This window comes from Arachis hypogaea, chromosome 14 (assembly GCF_003086295.3).
Source record: "Arachis hypogaea cultivar Tifrunner chromosome 14, arahy.Tifrunner.gnm2.J5K5, whole genome shotgun sequence".
Lineage (NCBI taxonomy): Eukaryota > Viridiplantae > Streptophyta > Magnoliopsida > Fabales > Fabaceae > Arachis > Arachis hypogaea.
This window is the reverse complement of record NC_092049.1, coordinates 62,841,571-62,867,793: the sequence shown is the minus strand read 5'-3', so window position 1 is coordinate 62,867,793 and position 26,223 is coordinate 62,841,571. Positions and strand designations below refer to the sequence as shown.

The window sequence follows — 26,223 nt, the reverse complement described above, 5'->3', positions numbered from 1 at the left end:
AAAAAATGAAAAAGTATTGATTTTGAAAAAGATTTGAAAAAATAAAGTTTTTAAATTGAAATTTTGACTTGACTAACAAGAAACAACTAAATTTTAAAAATTTTTGAACAAGTCAACTCAAAATTTCGAAAATTATGAGAAGAATAAGGAAAAGATATTTTTTTACTTTTGAATTTTTAATGAGGAGAGAGAAAAACAACAAAATGAAACAAAACATAAAAATTTAAGATCAAAACAAATAATGCATGCAAGAACACTTTGAATGTCTAGATGAACACCAAGAACACTTTGAAGATCAAGATAAACATCAAGAACATATTTTTGAAAATTTTTAAGAAAAGAAACACATGCAAGACACCAAACTTAGAAATTTTTAATATTTAGACACTATGAATTAGAAAATGCATATGAAAAACAACAAAAAACACAAAATAAGAAAATCACAAGATTAAATAAAGAAAATCATCAAGAACAACTTGAAGATCAAGAAAGAACACATGATGAATTTTCGAAAATTTAAGAAAAATTAAAAACATGCGATTGACACCAAACTTAAAATTTGACTCAAGACTCAAACAAGAAACATAAATTTTTTTTTTGTTTTTATCATTTTATTAAATTTTTTGATTTTTGAAATATTTAAAAAAAAACTTTTTGAAAAGAAAATAAAGGTTGAAACAAGAAGGAAGGTTACCTAATCTAAGCAACAAGATGAACCATCAGTTATCCAAACTCGAACAATTCCCGGCAACGGCGCCAAAAACTTGGTGCACGAAATTTTGATCACACTTTTCACAACTCCGGTACAACTAACCAGCAAGTACACTGGGTCGTCCAAGTAATACCTTACGCGAGTAAGGGTCGATCCCACGGAGATTGTCGGCTTGAAGCAAGCTATGGTTATCCTGTAAATCTTAGTCATGCGGATTCAAATGGTTATGAGGTTTTGATAATTAAAAGATAAATAAAAAATAAAATAAAATAAGATACTTATGTAATTCATTGGTGGGAATTTTAGATAAGCGTTTGGAGATGCTTTGTTGCTTCTGAACCTCTTCTTTCCTATTGTCTTCATCCAATCATGCGTGCTCCCTTCCGTGGCAAGCTGTATGTTGGTGGATCACCGTTGTCAATGGCTACCATCCGTCCTTTTAGTGAAAATGGTCCGGGTACAGTTTCTGTACGACTAATCAACTGTCGGATTTCTCATCTCGGATGAAAAATACCAGGCATAGCTACCACAAGGCTAATCATCTGTCGGTTCTCACTTGTGTCGGAATAGGATCTCTCTATCCTTTTGCACACTGTCACTGCGCCTAAAATTCATGAGTTTGAAGCTCGTCAAAGTCATTCCGTCCCAAATCCTACTCGGAATACCACAGACAAGGTTTAGACTTTCCAGATCTCAGGAATGCTGCCAATTGGTTCTAGCCTTTACCACGAATGTTCTAATCTCACGGATTCGAATGCTCTGTTGTCAGGAGAGGCAAGTCAAATCCGTGGATCAGAGACCCAAGAGACTATACTCCGGCTGTTGTCCAATGACTACGTTGAACATCATGTACACCGCTTGTAGTTGTCAGGCACGCAGATCTTGGCTAAGCGAATAACGAAGATAGTGGGTGATTGTCACGGGTCACCCCTTCATTCTGACTTAACTGAATTAAGTACGAGAGTATATCTTGGAAAAGAAGTTAGCGTGAATTGAAAGAGAAACAATAGTACTTGCATTAATTCATGAAGAACAACAGAGCTCCGTACCTTAATCTATGAGGTGTAGAAACTCCACTGTTGGAAAATACATAACAGAAAAAGGTCTAGGCAAGGCCGAATGGCTAGCCTCCCAAATGTGAAAAATGGAATAAGCCTAAAAGTCCAAAGATTACGAATACAATAGTAAAAAGTGCTATTTATACTAAACTAGTTACTAAGGATTACAGAAAATAAGTAACTAAGTGCAAATAGTGTAGAAATCCACTTCCGGGGCCCACTTGGTGTGTGCTTGGGCTGAGCATTGAGCTTTACACGTGCATAAGCCTTTTCTAGAGTTAAACGCCAGCTTGGATGCCAGTTTGGGCGTTTAACTCCAGTTCTGGTGCCAGTTCTGGCGTTTTACGCCAGAAAAGGGTCTCTGGTGGGCATTTAAACGCCAGTTTGGGCCATCAAATCTCAGGCAAAATGTGGATTATTATATATTACTGGAAAGCCCAAGATGTCTACTTTCTAACGCAATTAAGAACGCGCCAATTGGGCTTCTGTAGCTCCAGAAAATCCACTTTACTAGGAGTTTTGTGTGTTTTTCTATGATTTCAGGTAATTTCTTACTAAAATTGAAGGACTTGAGCAAAAATATGATTCAGAGGCTGAAGAAGGACTGTAGATGCTATTGGATTCTGACCTCCCTGCACTCAAAGTGAATTTTCTGGAGCTAACGAAACCCAAATGGTGCGCTCTCAATTGCGTTGGAAAGTAGACATCCAGGGCTTTCTAGCAATATATAATAGTTTATACTTTGCCCGGGTTTAGACAACGTAAACTGGCATTTAACGCCAGCTTTCTGCCCTATTCTGGCGTTAAACGCCAGAAACAAGTTACAAAGCAGAGTTAAACGCCAGAAACAAGTTACAAACTGGCATTCAACTCCAAGGAAGACCTCTACACGTGAAAGCTTCAATGCTCAGCTCAAGCACACACCAAGTGGGCCCGGAAGTGGATTTCTGCATCATTTACTCATTTTTGTAAACCCTAGTAACTAGTTTAGTATAAATAGGACTTTTTACTATTGTATTAATATCTTTTGATCATGTTTTGATGATTAAACCCTCTTTGGGAGGCTGGCCATTCGGCCATGCCTAGACCATTATCACTTATGTATTTTCAACGGTAGTGTTTCTACACACCATAGATTAAGGTGTGGAGCTCTGCTGTTCTTCATGAATTAATGCAAAGTACTATTGTTTTTCTATTCAACTCAAGCCTATTTCTTCTCTAAGATATTCATTTGCACACAAGAACATGATGAATGTGATGATTATGTGACGCTCATCACCATTCTCACCTATGAACGCGTGCCTGACAAACACTTTTGTTCTATATGAAAACAAGCTTGAATGCATATCTCTTAGCCTTCTGATCTACAATCAGAGTCTTCGTGGTATAGGCTAGAATTATTGGTGACCATTCTTGATATCCGGAAAGTCTAAACCCTGTCTGTGGTATTCTGAGTAGGATCTGGGAAGGGATGGCTGTGACGAGCTTCAAACTCGCGAGTGCTAGGTGTAGTGACAGACGCAAAAGGATTACTAGATTCTATTCTAGCGGGATCGAGAACCGACAGATGATTAACCGTGCGGTGACAGCGCATTTGGACCATTTTCACTGAGAGGACGGGATGTAGCCATTGACAACGGTGATGCCCAACATACAGCTTGCCATAGAAAGGAGTATGAAGGATTGGATGAAGATAGTAGGAAAGCAGGGATTCAGAAGGAACAAAGCATCTCCATACGCTTATCTGAAATTCTCACCAATGAATTACATAAGTATCTCTATCTTTATTTTATGTTTTATTTATCTTTTCATTATTAAAACTCTATAACCATTTGAATCCACCTGACTGAGATTTACAAGGTGACCATAGCTTGCTTCAAGCCGACAATCTCCGTGGGATCGACCCTTACTCACGTAAGGTTGATTACTTGGACGACCCAATGCACTTGTTGGTTAATTGTATCGAAATTGTGAAAAAGAACTAAGATTATGAACGTGCGTATTAAGTTCTTAGCGCCGTTACCAAGGAATGAACAATCACGATTTCGTGCATCAAGTTTTTGGCGCCGTTGCCGGGGATTGTTCGAGTTTGGACAACTGACGGTTCATCTTGTTGCTCAGATTAGGTAATTTTATTTTAATTTTAAGCTTTTTATGTCTTATTTTCGAAAAATACAAAAAAAAAGATTTTTTTTCTTCTTTTTCGTTTTTCCCAAAATAATTTTCGAAAAATACCAAAAAAAATTAATAAAATCATAAAAACCAAAAATATTGTGTTTCTTGTTTGAGTCTTGTGTCAAATTTTAAATTTGGTGTCAATTGCATCATTTTAATTTTTCTTAAAATTTTCGAAAACTCATGCATTTGTTCTTCATGATCTTCAAGTTGTTCTTGATGAATTTTTTTTGTTTGATCTTTAAATTTTTCTTGTTTGGTGTTTTTTCTTGTTTTTCATATGCATTTTCAATTTGTTAGTATCTAAAGTTTGAAAATTTCTATGTTTGGTGTCTTACATGTTTTTATTTTCTTAAAAAATTTTCAAAAATAAGTTCTTCGTGTTCATCTTGACATTCAAAGTGTTCTTGGTGTTCATATTGACATTCAAAGTGTTCTTGCATGCATCATGTGTTTTGATTCATAATTTTCATGTTTTGAGTCTTTTGGTTGTTTTTTTTCTCTTTCTTCATTAAAAATTCAAAATAAAAAAAATATCTTTTCCTTATTCTCTCATAAATTTTCGAAAAATTTGGTTTGATTTAGTCAAAAAGTTTTTAAATTTAATTGTTTCTTATGAGTCAAATCAAATTTTTAATTTAAAAATTCTATCTTTTTCAAATCTTTTTCAAAAATCAAATCTTTTTCATTTTTTCTTTCATAATTTCAAAATTTTCAAAATTTATTTTCAAAATCTTTTTCTTATTTCTATTTCATATTTTTGAAATTAACGCTAACAATTAATGTGATTGATTCAAAAATTTTAAGTTTGTTACTTGCCTAGTAAGAAAGGTTCAATCTTTAAATTTTAAAATCATATTTTTTTTTGTTTCTTGTTAGTCAAGTAATCAACTTTAATTTTCAAAATCAAATCTTTTTAAATTTCTTTTTCAAATCTTTTTCAAAATAAATTTCAAACACATCTTTTTCAAAATCAATTTCGAAATCTTTTCTAACCTCTTATCTTTTCAAAATTGATTTTCAAATCTTTTTCAATTAATCCTATCTTTTTGTTTGATTCTTATCTTTTTCAAAACTACCTAACTAATTTTCTCTCTCTAATTTTCGAAAATCACTAACCTCTTTTTCAAAATTTCTTTTCATTAACTAATTATTTTAAATTTTAATTTTAATTTTATTCCTTTTCGTATTTTCGAATTATAACTAATATTTAAAATAAAAACAAAAATATTTTTTATTTTATTTATTTTAATTTTCGAATTCTTCTCTCTCTCATCTCCTTCTATTTATTTATTTATCTACTAACACTCCTCTTTCAGTCAAAAATTCGAACCCACTATTCTCCTCTGTGTTCAAATTCTTATCTTTTCCTTCTTCTATTCTTCTCTTCTTATACTCATATAAGGAATCTCTATACTGTGACATAGAGGATTCCATGTTTTCTTTTCTGTTCTCTTCTTTTTCATATGAGCAGGAACAAGGACAAGAACATTCTTGTTGAAGCTGATCCTGAACCTGAAAGGACTCTGAAGAGGAAGCTAAGGGAAGCTAAAGCACAACTCTCTGGAGAAAATCTGACAGAAATTTTCGAAAAAGAAGGAGACATGGCCGGAAATAATAACAATGGTGGACATGCAAGGAAGATGCTTGGTGACTTTACTGCACCAAATTCCAACTTACATGGAAGAAGCATCTCAATCCCTGCCATTGGAGCAAACAATTTTGTGCTAAAGCCTCAATTAGTTTCTCTGATGCAACAGAATTGCAAGTTTCATGGACTTCCATCAGAAGATCCTTTTCAGTTCTTAACTGAATTCTTGCAGATCTGTGATACTGATAAGACCAATGGAGTTGATTCTGAGGTCTACAGGCTTATACTTTTCCCGTTTGCTGTAAGAGACAGAGCTAGAATATGGTTGGACTCTCAACCTAAAGAAAGCCTGAAATCTTGGGATAAGCTGGTCACGGCTTTCTTAGCCAAGTTTTTTCCTCTTCAAAAGCTTAGCAAGCTTAGAGTGGATGTTCAAACCTTCAAACAGAAAGAAGGTGAATCCCTCTATGAAGCTTGGGAGAGATACAAGCAACTGACCAAAAAGTGTCCTTCTGACATGCTTTCAGAATGGACCATCCTGGATATATTCTATGATGGTCTGTCTGAATTATCTAAGATGTCATTAGACCATTCTGCAGGTGGATCCATTCACCTAAAGAAAATGCCTGCAGAAGCTTAGGAACTCATTGACATGGTTGCAAATAACCAGTTCATGTACACTTCTGAAAGAAATCCTGTGAGTAATGGGACGCTTCAGAGGAAGGGAGTTCTTGAAATTGATACTCTGAATGCCATATTGGCTCAGAATAAAATATTGACTCAGCAAGTCAATATGATTTCTTAAGTCTGAGTAGATTGCAAGCTGCATCCAACAGTACTAAAGAAGCATCCTCTGAAGAAGAAGCTTATGATCCTGAGAACCCTGCAATAGTAGAGGTGAATTACATGGGAGAACCCTATGGAAACACCTATAATTCCTCATGGAGAAATCATCCAAATTTCTCATGGAAGGATCAACAAAAGCCTCAACAAGGCTTTAATAATGGTGGAAGAAACAGGTTTAGCAATAGCAAGCCTTTTCCATCATTCTCTCAGCAACAGACAGAGAATTCTGAGCAGAATCCATCTAGCTTAGCAAATATAGTCTCTGATCTATCTAAGGCCACTCTAAGTTTCATGAATAAAACAAGGTCCTCCATTAGAAATTTGGAGACACAAGTGGGCTAGCTGAGTAAAAGAGTCACTGAAACTCCTCCTAGTACTCTCCCAAGCAATACAGAAGAGAATCCAAAAAGAGAGTGCAAGGCCATAACCTTACTTGGTGTGGCCGAACCCAGAGAGGAGGAGAAGGACGTGAATCCTAGGGAGGAAGACCTTCTGGGACGTTCACTGACCAATAAGGAGTTTCCCTTAGAGGAACCAAAGGAATCTGAGACTCATCTAGAGACCATAGAGACTCCATTGAACCTCCTTTTACCATTCATGAGCTTTGATGACTATTCATCTTCTGAAGAAGATGAAGACATTGTTCAAGGGCAAGTTGCCCAGTATTTAGGAGCAATCATGAAGCTGAATGCCACGCTATTTGGTAATGAGACTTGGGAGGACGAGCCACCATTGCTCATTAATGAACTAAATATCTGGGTTCAGCACACTTTACCTCAAAAGAAACAGGATCCTGGTAAATTCCTAATTCCCTGTAATATAGGCACCATGACCTTTGAGAAGGCTCTGTGTGACCTGGGGTCAGGCATAAACTTAATGCCACTCTCTGTAATGGAGAAACTAGGAATCTTTGAGGTATAGGCTGCCAAATTCTCATTAGAGATGGTAGACAAATCTATGAAACAGGCTTATAGACTAGTAGAGGACGTGTTAGTAAAGGTTGAAGGCCTTTACATCCCTACTGATTTTATAATCCTAGACACTGGGAAGGATGAGGATGAATCCATCATCCTTGGAAAACCCTTCCTAGCCACAGTAAAAGCTGTGATTGATGTGGACAGAGGAGAGTTGGTCCTTCAACTGAATAAGGACTACCTTGTATTTAAGACTCAAGGTTCTCCTTCTGTAACCATGGAGAGGAAGCATGAAAAGCTTCTCTCACTGCAGAGTCAACCAAAGCCCCTACAGTCAAACTCTAAGTTTGGTGTTGGGAGGTCCCAACAATGCTCTGAACATCTGTGAGGCTCCATGAGAGCTCACTGTCAAGCTATTGACATTAAAGAAGCGCTTGTTGGGAGGCAATCCAATGTTATTTAATTATATCTATTTATTTTCCATTGCTATTTTATGTTTTCTTTAGGTTGATGATCATGTGAAGTCACCAAAACTACTGAAAAATCAAAACAGAATGAAAAACAGCATTAAAAATAGCTCATTCTGGAGGAAGAGCTTACTGGCATTTAAACGCCAGAAACAAGCACTGACTGGCATTTAACGCCAGAACAGAGCATGAAATTGGCGTTTAACGCCAGAAAAAAGCAGCAAGCTGGCGTTTAACGCCAGACATGCATTCTAAGGGCGTTTGCACGCCTAAATGGAGCAGGGATGCTAAGTCCTTGACCCCTCTGGATCTGTGGACCCCACAAGATCCCCACCTACCCCACCTCTTCTTCTCTCCTCTTCACACCTTTTCATAACTCTCTTTCCCAAATACCCTTCACCAAGCAACTCCATACCTCTTCCCTAAATACCCTTAACCACTCACATCGATCCATTCTTCCCCATAAACCCCACCTACCTCCAAAATTCAAATTTTTCCCTCCCAAACCCAACCCTAATGGCCGAAACCTACCCTTCCCCCACCCCTATATAAACCCCTCAACACTATTCCATTTTCACACATTACAACCACCACTTCTCCCCCTTGGCCGAATACACCGTATCCCTCCATTCCCTCCATTTTCTTCTTCTTCTACTACTTCCGTTCTTCTTTTGCTCAGAGACGAGCAAACCTTTTAAGTTTGGTGTGGTAAAAGCATTGCTTTTTGTTTTTTCATAACCATTAATGGCACCTAAGGCCAGAGAAACCTCAAGAAAGAGGAAAGGGAAGGCAATTGCTTCCACCTCTGAGTCATGGGAGATGGAGAGATTCATCTCAAAGATCCATTAAGACCACTTCTATGAAGTTGTGGCCAAGAAAAAGGTGATCCCTAAGGTCCCTTTTAAGCTCAAAAAGAGCGAATATCCGGAGATCCGACAAGAGATTAGAAGAAGAGGATGGGAAGTTCTCTCTAGTCCTATTCAACAAGCCGGGATCTTAATGGTTCAAGATTTCTATGCAAACGCATGGATCACTAGGATCCATGATCAAAGTAGGAACCCAAATCCAAAGAATTGGCTTACAATGGTTCGAGGGAAATACTTAGATTTCAGTCCGGAAAATGTAAGGTTGGCGTTCAACTTGCCAATGATGCAAGAAAATGCACGTCCCTACACTAGAAGGGTCAACTTTGATCAAAGGTTGGACCAAGTCCTCATGGACATATGTGTGGAAGGAGCTCAATGGAAAGTTGACTCAAGAGGCAAACCGGTTCAATTGAGAAGACCAAACCTTAAGCCTGTAGCTAGAGGATGGTTGGAGTTCATTCAACGCTCAATTATTCCTACTAGCAACCGGTCTGAAGTTACTGTAGACTGGGCCATCATGATCCATAGTATCATGATTGGGGAGGAAGTGGAAGTTCATGAGATTATACCTCAAGAATTCTACAAGGTGGCTGACAAGTCCTCTACTTTGGCAAGGTTAGCCTTTCCTCACCTCATTTGTCACCTCTGCAATTCAGCTGGAATTGACATAGAGGGAGACATCCTCATTGATGAGGACAAGCCCATCACCAAGAAAAGGATGGAGCAAACAAGAGATCATGGACCTCAACAATAGCATGAGAAAATTCCTCACCATGAAATCCCTGAGATGCCTCAAGAGATGCACTTCCCTCCACAAAACTATTAGGAGCAAATCAACACTTCCCTAGGAGAATTAAGTTCTAACATTGGACAACTAAGGATGGAGCAGCAAGAGCACTCCATCATCCTCCATGAGATTAGAGAAGATCAAAGAGCTATGAGGGAAGAGCAACAAAGACAAGGAAGAGACATAGAGGAGCTCAAGAACACCATTGGTTCTTCAAGAGGAAGAAGACGCCACCCTCACTAAGGTGGACCTGTTCCTTAATCTCCTTATTCTTATTTTTCTGTTTTTCGTTTACTATGCTTTATGTTTATTTATGTTTGTGTCTTTATTACATGATCATTAGTGTTTAAGTGTCTATGTCTTAAAGCTATGAATGTCCTATGAATCCATCACCTCTCTTAAATGAAAATTGTTCTAAAAACAAAAGAACAAGAAGTACATGGTTTCGAATTCATCCTTGAAATTAGTTTAATTATTTTGATGTGGTGACAATACTTTTTATTTTCTGAATGAGTGCTTGAGCAGTGCATATGTCTTTTGAAATTGTTGTTTATGAATGTTAAAATTGTTGGCTCTTGAAAGAATGATGAAAAAGGAGAAATGTTATTTGATAATCTGAAAAATCATAAAAATGATTCTTGAAGCAAGAAAAAGCAGTGAAGAACAAAGCTTGCAGAAAAAAATGTGAAAAAAAAGAGAAAAAAAAATTGGCGAAAAAAATAATAAAGAAAAAGAAAAAGCAAGCAGAAAAAGCCAATAACCCTTAAAACCAAAAGGCAAGGGTAATAAAAAGGATCTAAGGCTTTGAGTATTAATGGATAGGAGGGCCTAAAGGAATAAAATCCTGGCCTAAGCGGCTAAACCAAGCTATCCCTAACCATGTGCTTGTGGTGTGAAGGTGTCAAGCCAAAAGCTTGAGACTGAGCGGTTAAAGTCGAGGTCCAAAGCAAAAAAAAAAAAGAGTGTGCTTAAGAACCCTGGACACCTCTAATTGGGGACTCTAGCAAAGTTGGGTCACAATCTGAAAAGGTTCACCCAGTTATGTGTCTGTGGCATTTATGTATCCGGTGGTAATACTGGAAAAAAAAGTGCTTAGGGCCACGGCCAAGACTTAGAAAGTAGCTGTGTTCAAGAATCAACATACTGAACTAGGAGAATCAATAACACTATCTGAATTCCGAGTTCCTATAGATGCCAATCATTCTATACTTCAAAGGATAAAGTGAGATGCCAAAACTGTTCAGAGGCAAAAAGCTACTAGTCCCGCTCATCTAATTGGAGCTAAGTTTCATTGATATTTTGAAATTTATAGTATATTCTCTTCTTTTTATCCTATTTTATTTTCAGTTGCTTGGGGACAAGCAACAATTTAAGTTTGGTGTTGTGATGAGCGGATAATTTATACGCTTTTTGGCATTATTTTTACATAGTTTTTAGTATGATTTAGTTAGTTTTTAGTATATTTTTATTAGTTTTTAATTAAAATTCACATTTCTGGAATTTACTAGGAGTTTGTGTATTTTTCTATGATTTCAGGTAATTTCTGACTGAAATTGAAGGACTTGAGCAAAAATCTGATTCAGAGGCTGAAGAAGGACTGCAGATGCTGTTGGATTCTGACCTCCCTGCACTTAAAGTGTATTTTCTGGAGCTACAGAAACCCAAATGGCGCGCTCTCAATTTTGTTGGAAAGTAGACATCCAGGGCTTTGCAACAATATATAATAGTCCATATTTTGTCCGAGTTTAGACGATGAAAACTGGCGTTTAACGCCAACTTTCTGCCCTATTCTGGCGTTAAACGCCAGAAACAAGTTACAAAGCAGAGTTAAACGCCAGAAACAAGTTACAAACTGGCGTTCAACTCCAAGGAAGATCTCTACATGTGAAAGCTTCAATGCTCAGTCCAAGCACACACCAAGTGGGCCCGGAAGTGGATTTCTGCATCATTTACTCATTTCTGTAAACCCTAGTAACTAGTTTAGTATAAATAGGACTTTTTACTATTGTATTTATATCTTTTGATCATGTTTTGATGATTAAACCCTCTTTGGGAGGGTGGCCATTCGGCCATGCCTGGACCATTATCACTTATGTATTTTCAAGGGTAGAGTTTCTACACACCATAGATTAAGGTGTGGAGCTCTGCTTTTCTTCATGAATTAATGCAAAGTACTATTGTTTTTCTATTCAACTCAAGCCTATTTCTTCTCTAAGATATTCATTCGCACACAAGAACATGATGAATGTGATGATTATGTGACGCTCATCACCATTCTCACCTATGAACGCGTGCGTGACAAACACTTCTGTTCTATATGAAAACAAGCTTGAATGCATATCTCTTAGCCTTCTGATCTACGATCAGAGTCTTCGTGGTATAGGCTAGAATTACTGGCGGCCATTCTTGAGATCCGGAAAGTCTAAACCTTGTCTATGGTATTCCGAGTAGGATCTGGGAAGGGATGGCTGTGACGAGCTTCAAACTCGCGAGTGCTAGGCGTAGTGACAGACGCAAAAGGATTACTGGATCCTATTCTAGCGTGATCGAGAATTGACAGATGATTAGCCGTGCGGTGACAGTGCATTTGGACCATTGTCACTGAGAGGACGGGATGTAGCCATTGACAACGGTGATGCCCAACATACAGCTTGCCATAGAAAGGAGTATGAAAGATTGGATGAAGGGAGTAGGAAAGCAGAGATACAGATGGAACAAAGCATCTCCATACACTTATCTGAAATTCTCACCAATGAATTACATAAGTATCTTTATCTTTATTTTACATTTTATTTATCTTTTGATTATTAAAACTCTATAACCATTTGAATCCACTTGACTGAGATTTACAAGGTGACCATAGCTTGCTTCAAGCTGACAATCTCCGTGGGATCGACCCTTACTCACGTAAGGTTTATTACTTGGACGACCCAGTGCACTTGCTGGTTAGTTGTATCAGAATTGTGAAAAAAAACTAAGATTATGAACGTGCGTATTAAGTTTTTAGCGCCGTTACCAAGGAATGAACAATCACGATTTCGTGCACCAGGAGTCTCAAGGGATTGATCAACCTTCTTGGCAACAATAACCTCCAGTTTCTTATATGTATAATTCCACCCCTAATTCATATCAATCTAATGGATGTGGTGATCCTTATTGTAGTTGTCAACAACCACCACCACATGCCTATGAACCACCCCCTCAACCTAATTTTGAACCACCTTACTCACAAGCCCTCTACCACCAAACACCTCATTATGATCCTAATCCTTATCAACCATACCAACCACCTTATGAGCCATATGAACCATACATGGAACCACCAACATTCCAACACAATTACTCTCAAGAACCACCTCAATATACACCACCTCCATACCTTTGTCAAGATGAACCAACTTCTAATTATGAATCCTCCCTCCCAAACAATGAACCCTTTCTTCCCCCACCACCTCCAATGGATGATTCTCTCCAAGGGTTTATTAGTTCCTACCTCCAAAGGCAAGGAGAGACGCAAAAGGAGTTCAAGGAGTTAGAAGCCAAGATTGCCACTGTGGCGGAAGCCGTTCACAATATGGTCTCTTCCTGCCTAAGCTTACACGATCAAGGCACTCCCATTGTTGAATGTGGAAAAGCAATCAAGGAGCATAGTGAGGAAGTGAGTTTAGAACATCAAGGTGTAGAAGAGGAGTGGAAGCAAGAATTGTCACAAGGGGAGGAAGTTGATGAAATTGGGCCGGAAGAAGTGGTTAAAGACCTAGGAGATGTTGGAAGTCCATGGGGATGTGGAGTCATAGAGCCCTCTTCCAAGAAGCTTGACATTGATATTGAGGAGGGTGTACAAGACATATCATGGTTGAAGACTTTGAAGAGGTTGACCAAGAGATGGATTCAATCATTAAGGAATTCTTATGTACAATTGAATCCTCTCCCATTGGGCTTGACATGGAGATTAAAGAAGAAGATACTTCACCTCCCATACCCTTGGTAAGCGATGAAGAACAAATTGAATTGGAAGAAAGCTACCAAGAGGAAGGGGTTGAATGTGAAGAAACTTGCCTAGAGGTGGAAGTTGACAAGGAAGAACACAATGGAGTAGAGCTTACAAGATTGTTGGAAACACCTCTCCCCAATCCATCACCATCTATTCTTTCATTCAAGTGGGTAAATTTCTCATCTCTATGCTTTATTATCCCACTTGAATATGGTTTGCTTGAGACGGATGGGCAACTTAGAGCTCTTTGTGGCTTTAAAGGCAAAAGGGAGATGGTTAGTGGAAACATCACTCTAAGCTCATGATGATAGCATGCTCAAAGTTGAATAGCAATGGTTGGTGTAGAACCAATTTGCATGGATCTAGGAGAATGTTTGGATGCTTAATTGAGAATTCACAAGCCTTGTCAACCAAACTTAACTATGGTAGTCAACAAGAAGATGGGTGCAAGAACAAGATTTGGGACCCCGGAATTCATTCAACAACCAATACTCTTGGGGCCTTGCCATTTACCTATGCTTACTTAAAGGCTTTATGCGCCTAATTTGGGATCTCGGCAGACATTGGAGATGCAAACATTGGTGGGGATTCCAGGATGAATTCAAGCATAAGCCACCATAGCAAGGATCCCACCAAATGTCTAACTTAAGGACTTAAAATAAAAGTGCTAGATGGGAGACACCCCACCATGGTAAACTCTTTCCATTCTCTTTTAAATATAACCAATAAATGAATTGAGTTGCCATTGTAGGTAGTTTTTCTTATTTTATATACTCTTATACATTTTGCTTTTATTGATAGGTTGTTTGTTAAATTCATGTTTTGATTAGAGTTGTTGTTGTTAAATTGTATTTTGCTTGAGGTGTAAAATTTTGTTTGTTTTGTATTTGAAAATTTTTCAAAAACTAAAAAGACTTGTTGTTAAATTTGATTTTTGATTGTTTTAGAATGCTTGTAGATTAGGAGAGTGCCCTGTTTTTGTTCTAAGTTTTTTTTTAAAAAGGGGGCAGGCACGCGTACATGTACATTATGCGTACGCGTTGATGCGTCAGTGCAGCACCCATACCTTTTCCTGAGAGTTATGTCAACTTAGTGCCAGAATTGTACCTCAGGCACAATTCTCATCCCACGCGTACGCGTGCATCACGCGGACGCGTCGGTTTGCACTCTCTCTATGTACGCATATGCGTGCATGATGCCTACGCGTTGCTTGTCTACCCTGCCACCCACGCGCACGCGTGGGCGACGCTTACGTGTCGCCTTCCGCGCTCTGTTTTCCCCTGTTTCTACCCTGTTTTCTATTCCCTTCTTCTCTTCTTTTCTTTCTTCTTCCTTCTTCACTTTCTTACTTTCTTCTTCTTCTCACTCTCTTCAAACTTCCACTTCTTATTCTTCTTATTTTTCATTGTCCTTTAGCATGTTGCATTTGTTCATTTTCATTCATTGCATTTCAATTTTATTTTTGTATCATGTTTTCCCTTTCTTTTCTATGTTCTTATTGTAATAATGGTGTTGAACTCTAATACTCAATTGTTGAGAATTTCTTGGTTAATCTTGGTTCTTCGTGACTTGTTTGGTATTAATTATAATATTTGCTCTACACACAAGACTAGTGCTTTAGTCCTTCCTAACTCATGATCCCTTGTTTTTGTACATTATTGTCATTGTGTTAGGATAGGGCCAAATACTCTCATGCTTATCCCTAATCTTGTTTGTGTCAATTTCCGTTTGAACTTGATGCTCAACATGCTCTTCATGCTTTGGCTTTACCCTTGCATCAAGTGTAGTGATATGCCACTACAAGAAAAAAAGCCTGTCGGCACCCTTTTTTCTTGCCACGCTTTTAAAGCGTGCCCAAAAGTGGTCTATGGACACACTTTTGCGAGGGTGGCCATTGATTTGTGATTTAGCCACGAGCGTGGCCATAGAAGAAAATTGGCACGCTTTTTCAAGGGTGGTCACTTATTTGAAATTTGGCCACGCTTTCTTACTGCCATGCTTGAAAGGCGTACCCATAGAGAAAAATCGGCACGCTTTTATGAGAGTGGCCATTGATTTGATATTTGGCCACGCTTTTTTTCCATACTTGAAAAACGTGGCCATAGAAAGAAACCAGCACACTTAAAAAGCGTGGCTATACCTTGTGTATTTTCCCACCTATTTTTCCCACACTTAACCTTTTTTTTTCTAAGTTATCAAATTTTACCTAACAACACACACTAATAACTTACACACTAACTAAAACAATGAAACCCTAAAAGTTCAGCTTTCATCTTCTCACTCGAACCCTCTCGAACCCTAAAAGCTAACGCGCTGTCAGCTTCATCTTCGCGATCGAACCCAGCCCTGGTCGTGGTGCTCCTCGCCTCTCTCTGTCGCGGTTCTGCTCAGCCTTATCTTCTCAAACCCAGCCCTGGTAGTGGTGCTGCTCGCCTCTCTCTGTCACGGGTTCTGCTCAGCCTCATCTTCTCGAACCCAGCCCTGGTCGTGGTGCTGCTCGCCTCTCTCTGTGTCGCGGTTCTGCTCGCCTCTCATCCCACATCTGGCATCAAGGTTTGTTTTTTCTAGCTTTATCGATTTTGTTTACTTACGATTATGCTTGGTGCGTTCTTTCAATGTTATTCACTGCTTATTATTCCATTGTAGATCATTTTCTATTACTTTCTAGATGGTGATTAGTCATAGGTGCTGCTGAGTAGTTGGGGAGCAGGTGTTTGCTCATCCTCTTCACTCTTTGACCATCTCTCAAGAGCTAAGCTTCTTTGTTTTTCTTTTATCAAAACCATGTGTTCTTGAAGCTTTCTGGTGGAGGTGAGGTTTTTCCAGCAATGTTCTTTTTAATTATTCATTATTATTTTATCAAAATGGTTATGTATTTTGATAGTGATAATACGTCCTGTGGCATAGTGTTGTTCAATGTCATGTTTTTCTTCATATTTTATTTTATTTTTGGGAATTTGGGTTTTATACTTAAATTTGATTTCTAGATTTTGAATCTGGTTATGTTTATATATACTTGTTCCTCATATTAATATGAAACTACAATGTTTGGTGTGAATGAATTTTCTTTTTGCTTTAGATTTGGACCTCTCACCATTGATAATGTGGTTAATTTCATGGGCTTTTTTTAATGCTAAATATTTATGGAAGAATGTATGGAACTACTAATTCAGAATTCCTGTTTCAATTGAGACTCTCAATGTTTTTAAGTTTTTGTGATTCAAGGAATTTATAGGTACTCAGAACTGTTTGTTAGTCCAGTGCCAGAGATTGATCCGTACGTAAAACCCTGTTTAGTGAGATAAAATCGGATTGTTTTTCCAATTGAAACAAGTAATGAAACTTGATAGCAAAATAAAATGACATGCAACTTAATTATTTTCAGTGTTTGTTCTCAAAATCTTTGCACTAAGACTAGCCGTTCTTGTTATTGATGTCAAGTCAACTTGTTTGATCCTTGAATAATCATGTTCTTTAAGAATTGTATGGAAACGAAAACTGCTCTTACATCTACCTGAGATAGTAATTTTGATTTTCAAACTTAAACATCCCTGGAAAGCATTTTGCATTTAATTTGTTCATGATGAGTATAGCTTTTCTCATAGGAGCAATGATGAGAATGGTGGTTTTCTATTCTTCATGCCTGATATCCTACTTTAATTTGATCTTGCCTGTAATAAATTTTAAGGCAAAATTGCACATTTTTATTGGGGTGTTTGAAGGGTATTTTTTGCTTGTTATATAGAACAAGGAAGATACATTACAATTCTGAGATAAATTGAAGCTCCTAAGTATGCACTATGGATCCATTGATTTTTTTATTTTTATTTTATATATGGTACAAATCAAGGAAAGCAATTTTTGCAAATTTGATTGAATATTGTGTGTGTTTATGTTAATGCGTTACCTTTGTTACCCAAGAGCTTTTATAGCTATTAATGTGCTTTAAGTGCATTCTTTGGCTTGTGCTACCTTCATTTCTGGTCTTTGTAAATATTTATAGGTTCATCTGTGACTTGATTTATTTGGTTGAACTATTTATTTTTTTTGTAGTGGTTACGGTCCAAGGTAACTAAAAAATTTTTTGACAACTTGCAGGCTCTATGTGATGAAGCAAGGTTCTGGGGAGCATTTGGGTTCTATGCCGTATTAACTTTGGTTTGTAAATTCAGCATATATCAAGGCAATTTGTTCTCTTTACAACATGATATACTCTTGTTGTATGGCTAAACAATCTTAGTAAAAGCAGGTTTATCTTGTAGCTGGGTTGACTAGAGGTTTTCTGACTTTTTTAATATCTGCATTCATGCTTCCTGCATGGGTATCCTACTGCTTATCAGTCAAATCCTTTGGACGCCAATAACTCAGATATAATGTGAATGATTTTCAAATTTGTAACTACCATGTTTTCCTTTTCTGCACAGAATAAATTCTCACGTCCTTATATATATATATATATATATTAAAAAAAGGATATTCTCATATCTTGCTTCATCTTTGTTTTTTCTCAACATTGATATGCTGATGCGATCTTTCTTTCTCTCACCTTTGCTACTCATTTTTTTTCTTCTGCAGATCAACTATGTTTTACATATTACCACTAGTTCTATGCCTTGCCTATACTGTTTATTTTGGCGGCTTTCTTGTCCAGTTTCTAATAGAGAAGATGAGCATGATGGGTTCTCTTCCTCCTCCATATGGTTAGTGTGCTCTTTGAAATAAAGAACTATTTACTTTTTATGATCCTAGTTATCAAACTAATGTATCAGAAACCTCATTTAAGGTCTACAATAACAACCAGATCTTAGTTTCTGGAATCATTAGACTTTTAAAAATCATTTACCAGGAAATTTTATTGCTATATTGTATTGGTGACTTAACTTTCACATTCACATTATTTCCTAAACTTTATTTTGCATCCCAGGAACTAGAATGATTGCATAGCTGATGTTTAGCAATATGTTTTTTCTACACACATGTACTACATCTGTATAGAATACATGTAAATTCTAGTTGGGTAAAATCAAATAAAATATATGTATGGGATTATCCTGCTTGAGGTGCCTCTATTAGTTGCACAGATTTTATAAGTTATGTAGATAAACATGTTCTATAAAATAATGAAGTTAGCAAACTTATTATAATTCTTGCTGCATATAACATCAAATTACAGGGCACTATGTTCCTGATGTCATTGTGTCTGCGTTAGTTGTTGTTGTAACTGGTTGGTCCATGGGTCCTCTATTGCCCATTTGTGGGCAGTGGCTAGCCAGGTCATCCATCTTGCAATTTCTGCTGCATCTCAATGTGTCTGCTTTGGCATTATCATCTCAGTTCTTTCCTTATGCCATGTCTGCACCGAAGAGGATTGTTTTTCAGCATACTTTCCATAATGAAGGTATTGAAACCTAGCAATGTTTAGCGAAAATTACAGCTTTGTTGGCCATTTTAATAATCTTGAAGTTCTGAAATTCTAAAGAGTTAATCTAGAACAATCTAGTGTCTAAAATGTATCTATGAGTTCCTCTATGTATTTTCTTTCTCTATTATTGTTCTAGTAATCAAATGTCTTTATCTGATTAACTCTTTTGTAATTAATTCCTAATAGTTTTCATGTGGGTTGGCAGGCACAAATAGGATTGTGGAATCCACATATGATTTTGCTGTTACTGATTCCAATTCATTACTTTTCCTTTTCAAAAATGCACCTGAGTTGGCAAAGGAATTGAATGTTTCTTCCGAATTTTCATTTGAATTAACATCGCTTTCTAAACGCCAAGATTGGATGGTAGGTTTAGTGCTAAAGAAATTGAATGTTTCTCTTTTGGGTGGGTTTTGACTTTTGATACAGGGCATATTTTCTTAAATTGAAAGAATTCCTCCAACTATTAGTATTACTTTTAGTACAATACTGTTGTTATTCATACAAAAGCAACTGCTAAAGCTTTTATTTAATTGTGTTCTATATTCCCATGGCTTGTAAGTTTAAGAATTAACGTGGAACATCTTTCTTTGCAAGCAATTTTTCCAGTCAGTTTTCTCTGTAAAAAGTGCTTGTAAGTTCCCTGCAAAAAGTGATGATATTTTGAAGCAGTATGAATTCTTTCCCATGTTATCTGTTCAGAATCAACACTTAAATTCTGAAAAGGGACCAAGGAGAGTCCACTTGGAGCTCTATTTAGGGTGAGTTGATCATGGTTAACCTACACAATCACACACTTATGTCCTGGTATGGTTTCTTGTGGACTTGCTTGAAAATCTTGATTATAGTAATTGTTCAATTTCATATGAACATTTTTTTGTCACATGACGACTTATTAGGGTTGTGTGTTCTGCTGACACAGATTTATGGTGAAGATGAATGGTCATTTGGATTCTGGGAGCAAGGTACTGGAGTTTTTTTAGTTGCCCTTCTAGAAAAAATCCAATGTACACTCTCTATTTAGATTTCAGTTATTTTGTCACTTTTATGCCAAACAATTTAACCTAGCTTCATGTTCTAGCATTTGTTATTAATTAATATAGTTTGATGCAAGTATATAGTTGAGCCTTAGTTGTATTTTAGTTAATACACTCTCTGTGCTTTTCCTTCTTTTATCATTGTCCTTTCTCTTTTTTAATCTGTTACTTGGCCAGACAATGACTCAATGGGAACAATGAAAGATAGAAAGAAAGAATAGTAGGAGTGGAATTAGCTTTACGTGTTGCTGATTTAATTTTGATTCATATGAATAAGCTCAATCCCTTGTAAATTTGAGACTTTGGTACCACCAATTTCGTTTCCCATTTTCCTTTTTTTTCAGTCATGGTACTGGTATGTGCTTTCAAATACATTGGCTAAAGATGCTGCTTGGAAATTTGCAAAAAAAAAAAAAAAAAACCAATTAACCCAGCAATGGTGATTGGACCTCTTCTGCAACCAGTACTTAACAAAAGTGCTACTGGTGTTTTGAATGTAACTAATGGTAATTTTTAAAATTCTATTTTCTGCATGTGAAAATGAAAATTGAAATACTAAATGATAAAAGTACAATATATAATGTGTAAGTCTATAAAGCTTATCTTTCTCTTATGATGTGTTTGTCAATGTGATGTTGATTCAAGTGTCTTGATGTGTGGTTCAGAAGAAGAAGCCTTATTCTGATAAAGTTGCTAAGCTTAAAGCGCAGAATATGAGAAGGCTATGGAAAATTATAATGCTGCTGAAGCAGGAGGAGAAAAGGGAGAAGGAGAAGGAGAGCATGAAGAGGGCTGATGAAAAATATGATAAGGAAGAAGCTGCGGCCAGTGAAGACGAGGAGTTTTAAAGCAAATGGTAGCAGGAGTTCTTCCCACATCAACTTTTTGTTAATCATAGTTCTACTGGATATCACTTTTTGGTTTTCCATCCTTCATATCTTTGGGAATATTACAGTTTTAATTTAAATTATTATTATAGCATGTAAATAATTCATGTAAATCAATAAAAAATCAATTCTTATGCCTTCTAATTTTCTCTTTTTAATTATTATTATAGAATTTTAATTTTTTAATTATTATTATGCATTCTAATTTCCTCTTTTTTTTTTAATTTGACAAAGGAATAGGCCACGCTTTGAAAGCGTGGCAAAAGGCTTTAGTGGGAAAGCCACGCTTTTAAAAGCGTGGCTGTATGTGCTCTATCGGCACGATTTCAAAGCGTAGCCAAAACCAACTTTCTTGGCACGCTTCAAAAGCGTGGTGATATATGAACTTTTTGGTACGCTTTTAAAGCGTACCGATAGATAACATCTATGGCCACGCTTTTAAGTGTGGCAAGAGTTGAAAGCGTGGTCAAAAGAAAAGCGTGCCGATAGATCTAAAAAACCGTGGCGACAGAGCAACCGGTATGCCGACAGATGTGACCCTTTCAAAAGCGTGCCGATAACTCAAAAAGCGTGGCGAAAAGTTATCGGCACGCTTTTTAGCACTATTCAGCATGCTTTAAAAGCGTGGAAGAAAACTTATTTTCTTGTAGTGTGCCTTAGCTTATATTTCTTTCCCACTCACACGCGTAGCTAGCATGTAGTTAGAACCTTACTCTTATTTGGCATTATCCCCCGCCTATGCTCTATTGCTTTGATATCTTTGTTATAGGTTTAATTTTCTTTCTTTTTCTTTCCTTTTAGGATGACCACCAAGAGGGAAAGGAAAAGCTTCTAAATGGGGGCAACAAACAAGTCATCCACACAACCTTTTGAAGAAGCTCAACAAGTTGTAGCAACCCGTCCACCTTGCTCTTCTTTGCATGCACCGAGGACAGTGCAAATTTTTAAGTGTGGGGAAGTCGTCCGACCGATCTCCATGGGTAACAACTTCCTTTCTCGACACCAAATTTTTTTTTAAATTTCTTTGTTAGTTAGTTGTTGCATTGCATGATAGGTTGCAGGTTAGTTATAATTTGTATATATTCTATCATTTCTTTTTATATTAGGACCACTTGGTTAGGGTGATGATTTATTTTCCAAGAAACTGTTTTTAGGGCACCCTACCAATTTGAAAAAAAAAATTTGTGTTGAGCTTGCTTGAAGAATGTATTTTGGAACATGGTTTTTGAGCTAAGAACACAAGTATGTGAGTTTTGAGCCCAATTGTGTGGTTACATCTTATAACCACTTATTTTCCATTCTTGTGTGCATTGTTCTCTTTCTATGATTGTAATCTTTGATTTGTTTGAGTCTATATGTCCATTATTCCATGTATATATGCATTTATATGATTGAGGCCATCATTTCGAATAGCTCACTAACCCAAATAGCCTTACCTTTTTTCTCCCATTGTTAGCCAACTTTGAGCCTATGATTAACCCATTTGTTCTTTATTTTAGCACATTATAAGCCTTAAGTGAAAAATAATAAATGTCTCTTGTTTGGATCTTTGATTAGCTTAGGCTAGTGAGAGTGCTTATCATTCAAGTTTGGGAGAGTTGGGAACATTAGGTTGGGATAAAAGGGTGTTTTTATATTTTCGTCAAAATTTTGGGAATTGGGTACATACTCATGTATTAAATATGTAAAACTATATGCATTGATACGTTTGTATATACCTTAGAAAAAAATGATAAAGAAAAAGAAAAAAATATATATATATAAAAAAAGAAAAAAAAAGGAGAAAAAGAAATAAAAAGGGGACAAAATACCCCAAAGTAAAGTACAATAAAAATCAATGCATATGGAATGTGAATTAAAGGGAATGCATGAGTATGTGAAAAATTGAAGAATGGGTAGTTAGGTTAGTACTCAAATTGTATAGGTGGTCATAGGTTAGGTGAGAAGTTTAAGTTGATCAAAGATTCAAATTTCAAGCTTACTTGACCATATGCATCCTCACCTTTACCCTAGCCCCATTACAACCTATGAATAAGCCCTCATGATGAATGTATGCATGCATTGAATAATTGTTAATTGTTAGATGAAAAACAAATCTTGGAAAGCATGATTAGGGGAGAATTGAGTGATTGACCCTATACACTTAAGCGATTAGAGCAGATACACTTCTGGTGAGGGTTCGATGCTCAATTCCTTGCTCCCGGCTTTAATGAGCTTTTCTTCTTGCAAGTCTAGTTGTACTTTATTTTGATATTCAAATTGGTAGGATTCATGAATCATCATACTACTTAGCCCTACATGTGCATATGTGTTCTTGGGGATTGATTTACTTTTAACCAAGTAGGTAGAATCATTTTCCATTTAGTTACATTCATAGAGATAGGTACATATAGTTTATTTGCATTGAATAAATGTTCATACCCATTTTCTTGTCCTTCTTTATTCTTAGCATGAGGACATGCTTGGTTTAAGTGTGGGGAGGTTTGATAAACCCCAATTTTTTGGTTTATCTTGTGCTTAATTTGGAAGATTTTATCAACTTTTCTCACATTTATTCAATGAAATAGCATGGTTTTGTAATTCTCCCTAAATTTGTGCTTAAGTGTGAAAACATGCTTTTTAGGCCTTAAAATAGCTAAATTTAATTCACTTTAATTCCATTCGATGCCTTGATATGTTTGTTAAGTGATTTCAGGTTTAAAAGGCAAAGATTGGATTGAAGGAATGAAGGAAAAGCATGCAAAGTGGGAGAACTCCTGAAGAAATGAAAGAACTGTAAAGCTGTCAATCCTAACCTCTTCGTACTTAATCGATCATAACTTGAGCTTCAGAGGTTCAAATGAGGCGGTTTTAGTTGCGTTGAAAAGCTAACATCCGGAGCTATTAGAGTGTATACACATCCAGTGAGGGGTTCGATTGCTCAAATTCTATGTTCCCACCATTGATTATCTCCTTTCTTGCAAGTTGTCAACTCTCTTCAAGAACTCGATTCAATTGTGGATTTGATTTGATTGCTATTGCTTTAGCCCTTATGTTCATACATGCTTTCTTGGAAATTGATTCATTTTTTACTAAGTGGTTGCATTCATTTAGATAGATTGCATATAGGTAGTTTCTTTGCATTGAATAAATGTAATACCCATTTTTTCTTTCTTGAGTATAGTATGAGGACATGCTATTGTTTAAGTGTGGAGATGTGATGAATCTACATTTCAAGATATTTATTTGCTCTAATTGGGTAGATTTTATCAACTTTTCCTACACTTATTCAATGAAATAGCTTGGTTTTTTAAATTCTCTATAAATTGTGCTCAAAAGTGAAAACATGCCTTTTAGGCCCTTAATTGCTAAATTCTATTCACTTTAATTCTATTTGATACCTGATGACCGGAATTTACACCCCATTCAAAATTGGTGAATTAGTCCTTTTGGCAAGCGCACCAAAATTATCATCAAGTAATAACCCACATGGAGTGGGATCGTATCCACATAGATTGGCAAATTCGAGCAGTTTTAATCGACTGATGAATTAGTCAAGCGGATCAATAGGATTGCAGAGTGCAGAATTGTAAATGACATAAATGTAAATGACTAGAATATAAAGAAAAGCAATAAAGTGCAGAAATATAAATGGTAGGAAGTAAAGTGCAGAATCATAAATGACTTGAATGTAAATGGGAATGGGGAATTGCTGAATGTAAAATTAAGCTATAAAGAAATGGATAGATAAGAATGGGGAAATTCATTGAGATTGGGAGATGTTGTCTCTTTGGATCAAGTCTAGCTTATATCATCTTCAATCATGCAACTCATTGACCTCTTGGCAATCATGATTGATTGAGCCCCAATCCCTTGGTGACTCAATCTCTCAGATCTTGATCAATAGCCAATTCCTTGGTCTAATTGCTCATGAAGAGAGATATGCTTGGTCCCTGATTATACCACACACCATCATAGGTCCAAGTAGAGGGAGGATTATATGTCACATATCCAAACACCAAAACCCAGATTCTACTCTAATGTGAGAAGGGATTTCAAGCATGGTTTCATGTTTCCTTTCCCAAGGTTCCCATGAAACCCAATTGCATTCAATCTCTTTCCCAAGATAATTGAACACTAAGCATTAAGAACGAAATTCCTTCTATCAAATCAAAGAGAAGATGAAAAGAAGAAGGATTTCACTGTCATTCATCCATCAAGTACAACAAAGCTCCCTCTCTCAATGAGAGGGTAGTTAGCTACTCATAGCTCAAAAGGTACTCAAAAGTGAAGTGTAAAAGTGGATCTAAAACTGACTGCTTAACCCCCCTCTTCAGTACTCCTTGGGGGTATTTATACTACTCCTAGTAAAATAAAAGAATTACAAAAGTAAGAAAGGAAAATTACATTTTGGAGGGAAAAGAAAACACTCAATAAGCATGACTTCTCAGCTGGCGTGTGGCTGGCGTGCCTCTGGTGTGTCACGTGCTCTTCATTTCCAGCTTGGCGTGCCACGCCTAATCCTTCAAGTAGCACGCTCGTCCCTCTTTCAACCTTGGCATGCCACGCCTTCGAGCTTAAGTGGCATGCCATAGTGGATTTCTTGTGTTGGCGTGCCACGCCTTCGAACTCAAGTGGCACGCCCCTTGCCTTTCTCACTTCTCTTTGCCTCTGGAAACTTGTACTGGCGTGCCACGCACTTGCTTTATGCTTGGATGGCTTCTCTGGAAATTTGAACTAGCGTGGCACGCCCAGGGTCTGGCGTGCCACGCCCCTCTTGTGAGTGAGTGGTTGCTCTGTTTGGCGTGCCACGCCACGAACTCAAGTGGCACACCTCAATGCTCCTCTTCTGAATGACACTGGCGTGCCACGCCTGGCTACTCAAGTGGCACGCCTAAGTGAAGAATAGTGAATGGCGTGCCACGCCTTCGAACTCAAGTGGCACGCCCCATGTAATTGGCCTCCTTCATCCTCTCTGGAAACTTATACCAGCATGCCACGCCTAAAGGCTGGCATGCCACGCCCATGATCTTGTCTTGGTTCCAGTAGTTGGCGTGCCATGCCTCAGCCTTCAAGTGGCACGCCATAGTGAGATGCTAAGGTTGGCGTGCCACGCCTTCGATACCAAGTGGCATGCCCAGTCCTTGCTTTTGGTCCTTTGTGCATTGGCGTGCCACGCCTGGTTGCTCAAGTGGCACGCCCAGTCTTCAATTGCCTTCAGCCCCTTCTCTGGATTATTGTACCAGCGTGCCATGCCATGCTGCTCAAGTGGCATGCCCATGGGTTTGTGAACTCCTCAAGCTTGGCGTGCCATGCCTGGGTTCTCAAGTGGCACGCCCAAGTGACTTCTTGGGGCTGGCGTGCCACGCCTTCGACACCAAGTGGCACGCCATAGTGAAGGTTCTTCTTGGGATGGAGAGTTGGCGTGCCACGCCCCTTTGCTCAAGTGGCACGCCCATAGTGGTTAATGAGTCCGGCGTGCCACGCC

General features: G+C 37.4%; 1 protein-coding gene and 1 non-coding gene across 14 annotated transcripts; one reads left to right on the top strand and one right to left on the bottom strand.

The window, feature by feature from the left end:
- Positions 1 to 5,951: 5,951 nt before the first annotated feature.
- Positions 5,952 to 6,059, bottom strand: LOC112745102 (small nucleolar RNA R71). Its single transcript, XR_003173047.1, has one exon. It is a non-coding gene; the product is annotated as a small nucleolar RNA R71 (small nucleolar RNA).
- Positions 6,060 to 15,618: 9,559 nt separating this feature from the next.
- Positions 15,619 to 23,928, top strand: LOC112742067 (uncharacterized). 13 transcript variants are annotated; one of them, XM_072214111.1, is made up of 10 exons: positions 15,622 to 15,963; positions 16,057 to 16,221; positions 17,509 to 17,593; positions 17,986 to 18,110; positions 18,584 to 18,808; positions 19,038 to 19,198; positions 19,442 to 19,593; positions 19,755 to 19,797; positions 20,535 to 20,725; positions 21,558 to 23,928. In XM_072214111.1, exons 4-9 carry the CDS (start codon positions 17,993 to 17,995, stop codon positions 20,715 to 20,717), a joined length of 882 nt encoding a protein of 293 aa, XP_072070212.1. In that variant the 5' UTR covers positions 15,622 to 15,963; positions 16,057 to 16,221; positions 17,509 to 17,593; positions 17,986 to 17,992; the 3' UTR covers positions 20,718 to 20,725; positions 21,558 to 23,928. The 13 variants fall into 13 exon arrangements, 9 of the variants coding, with proteins under 9 accessions (XP_072070213.1, XP_029147929.1, XP_072070214.1 ...); XM_072214112.1 differs by lacking the exons at positions 20,535 to 20,725; positions 21,558 to 23,928 and adding an exon at positions 20,214 to 20,375 and having other exon boundaries at positions 15,619 to 15,963; XM_029292096.2 differs by lacking the exon at positions 21,558 to 23,928 and having other exon boundaries at positions 15,620 to 15,963; positions 19,755 to 19,839; positions 20,535 to 20,664.
- Positions 23,929 to 26,223: the final 2,295 nt, after the last annotated feature.

Bases quoted from the DNA above. Each gene is read 5' to 3' on its own strand.
- LOC112742067 (XM_072214111.1), top strand. From the start codon at position 17,993: ATGTTTTACATATTACCACTAGTTCTATGCCTTGCCTATACTGTTTAT. The intron at 18,111-18,583 runs GTTAGTGTGCTC...ATCAAATTACAG, and splicing joins TTCTCTTCCTCCTCCATATG to GGCACTATGTTCCTGATGTC. The intron at 19,199-19,441 runs GTAGGTTTAGTG...CAATTTTTCCAG, and splicing joins CTAAACGCCAAGATTGGATG to TCAGTTTTCTCTGTAAAAAG.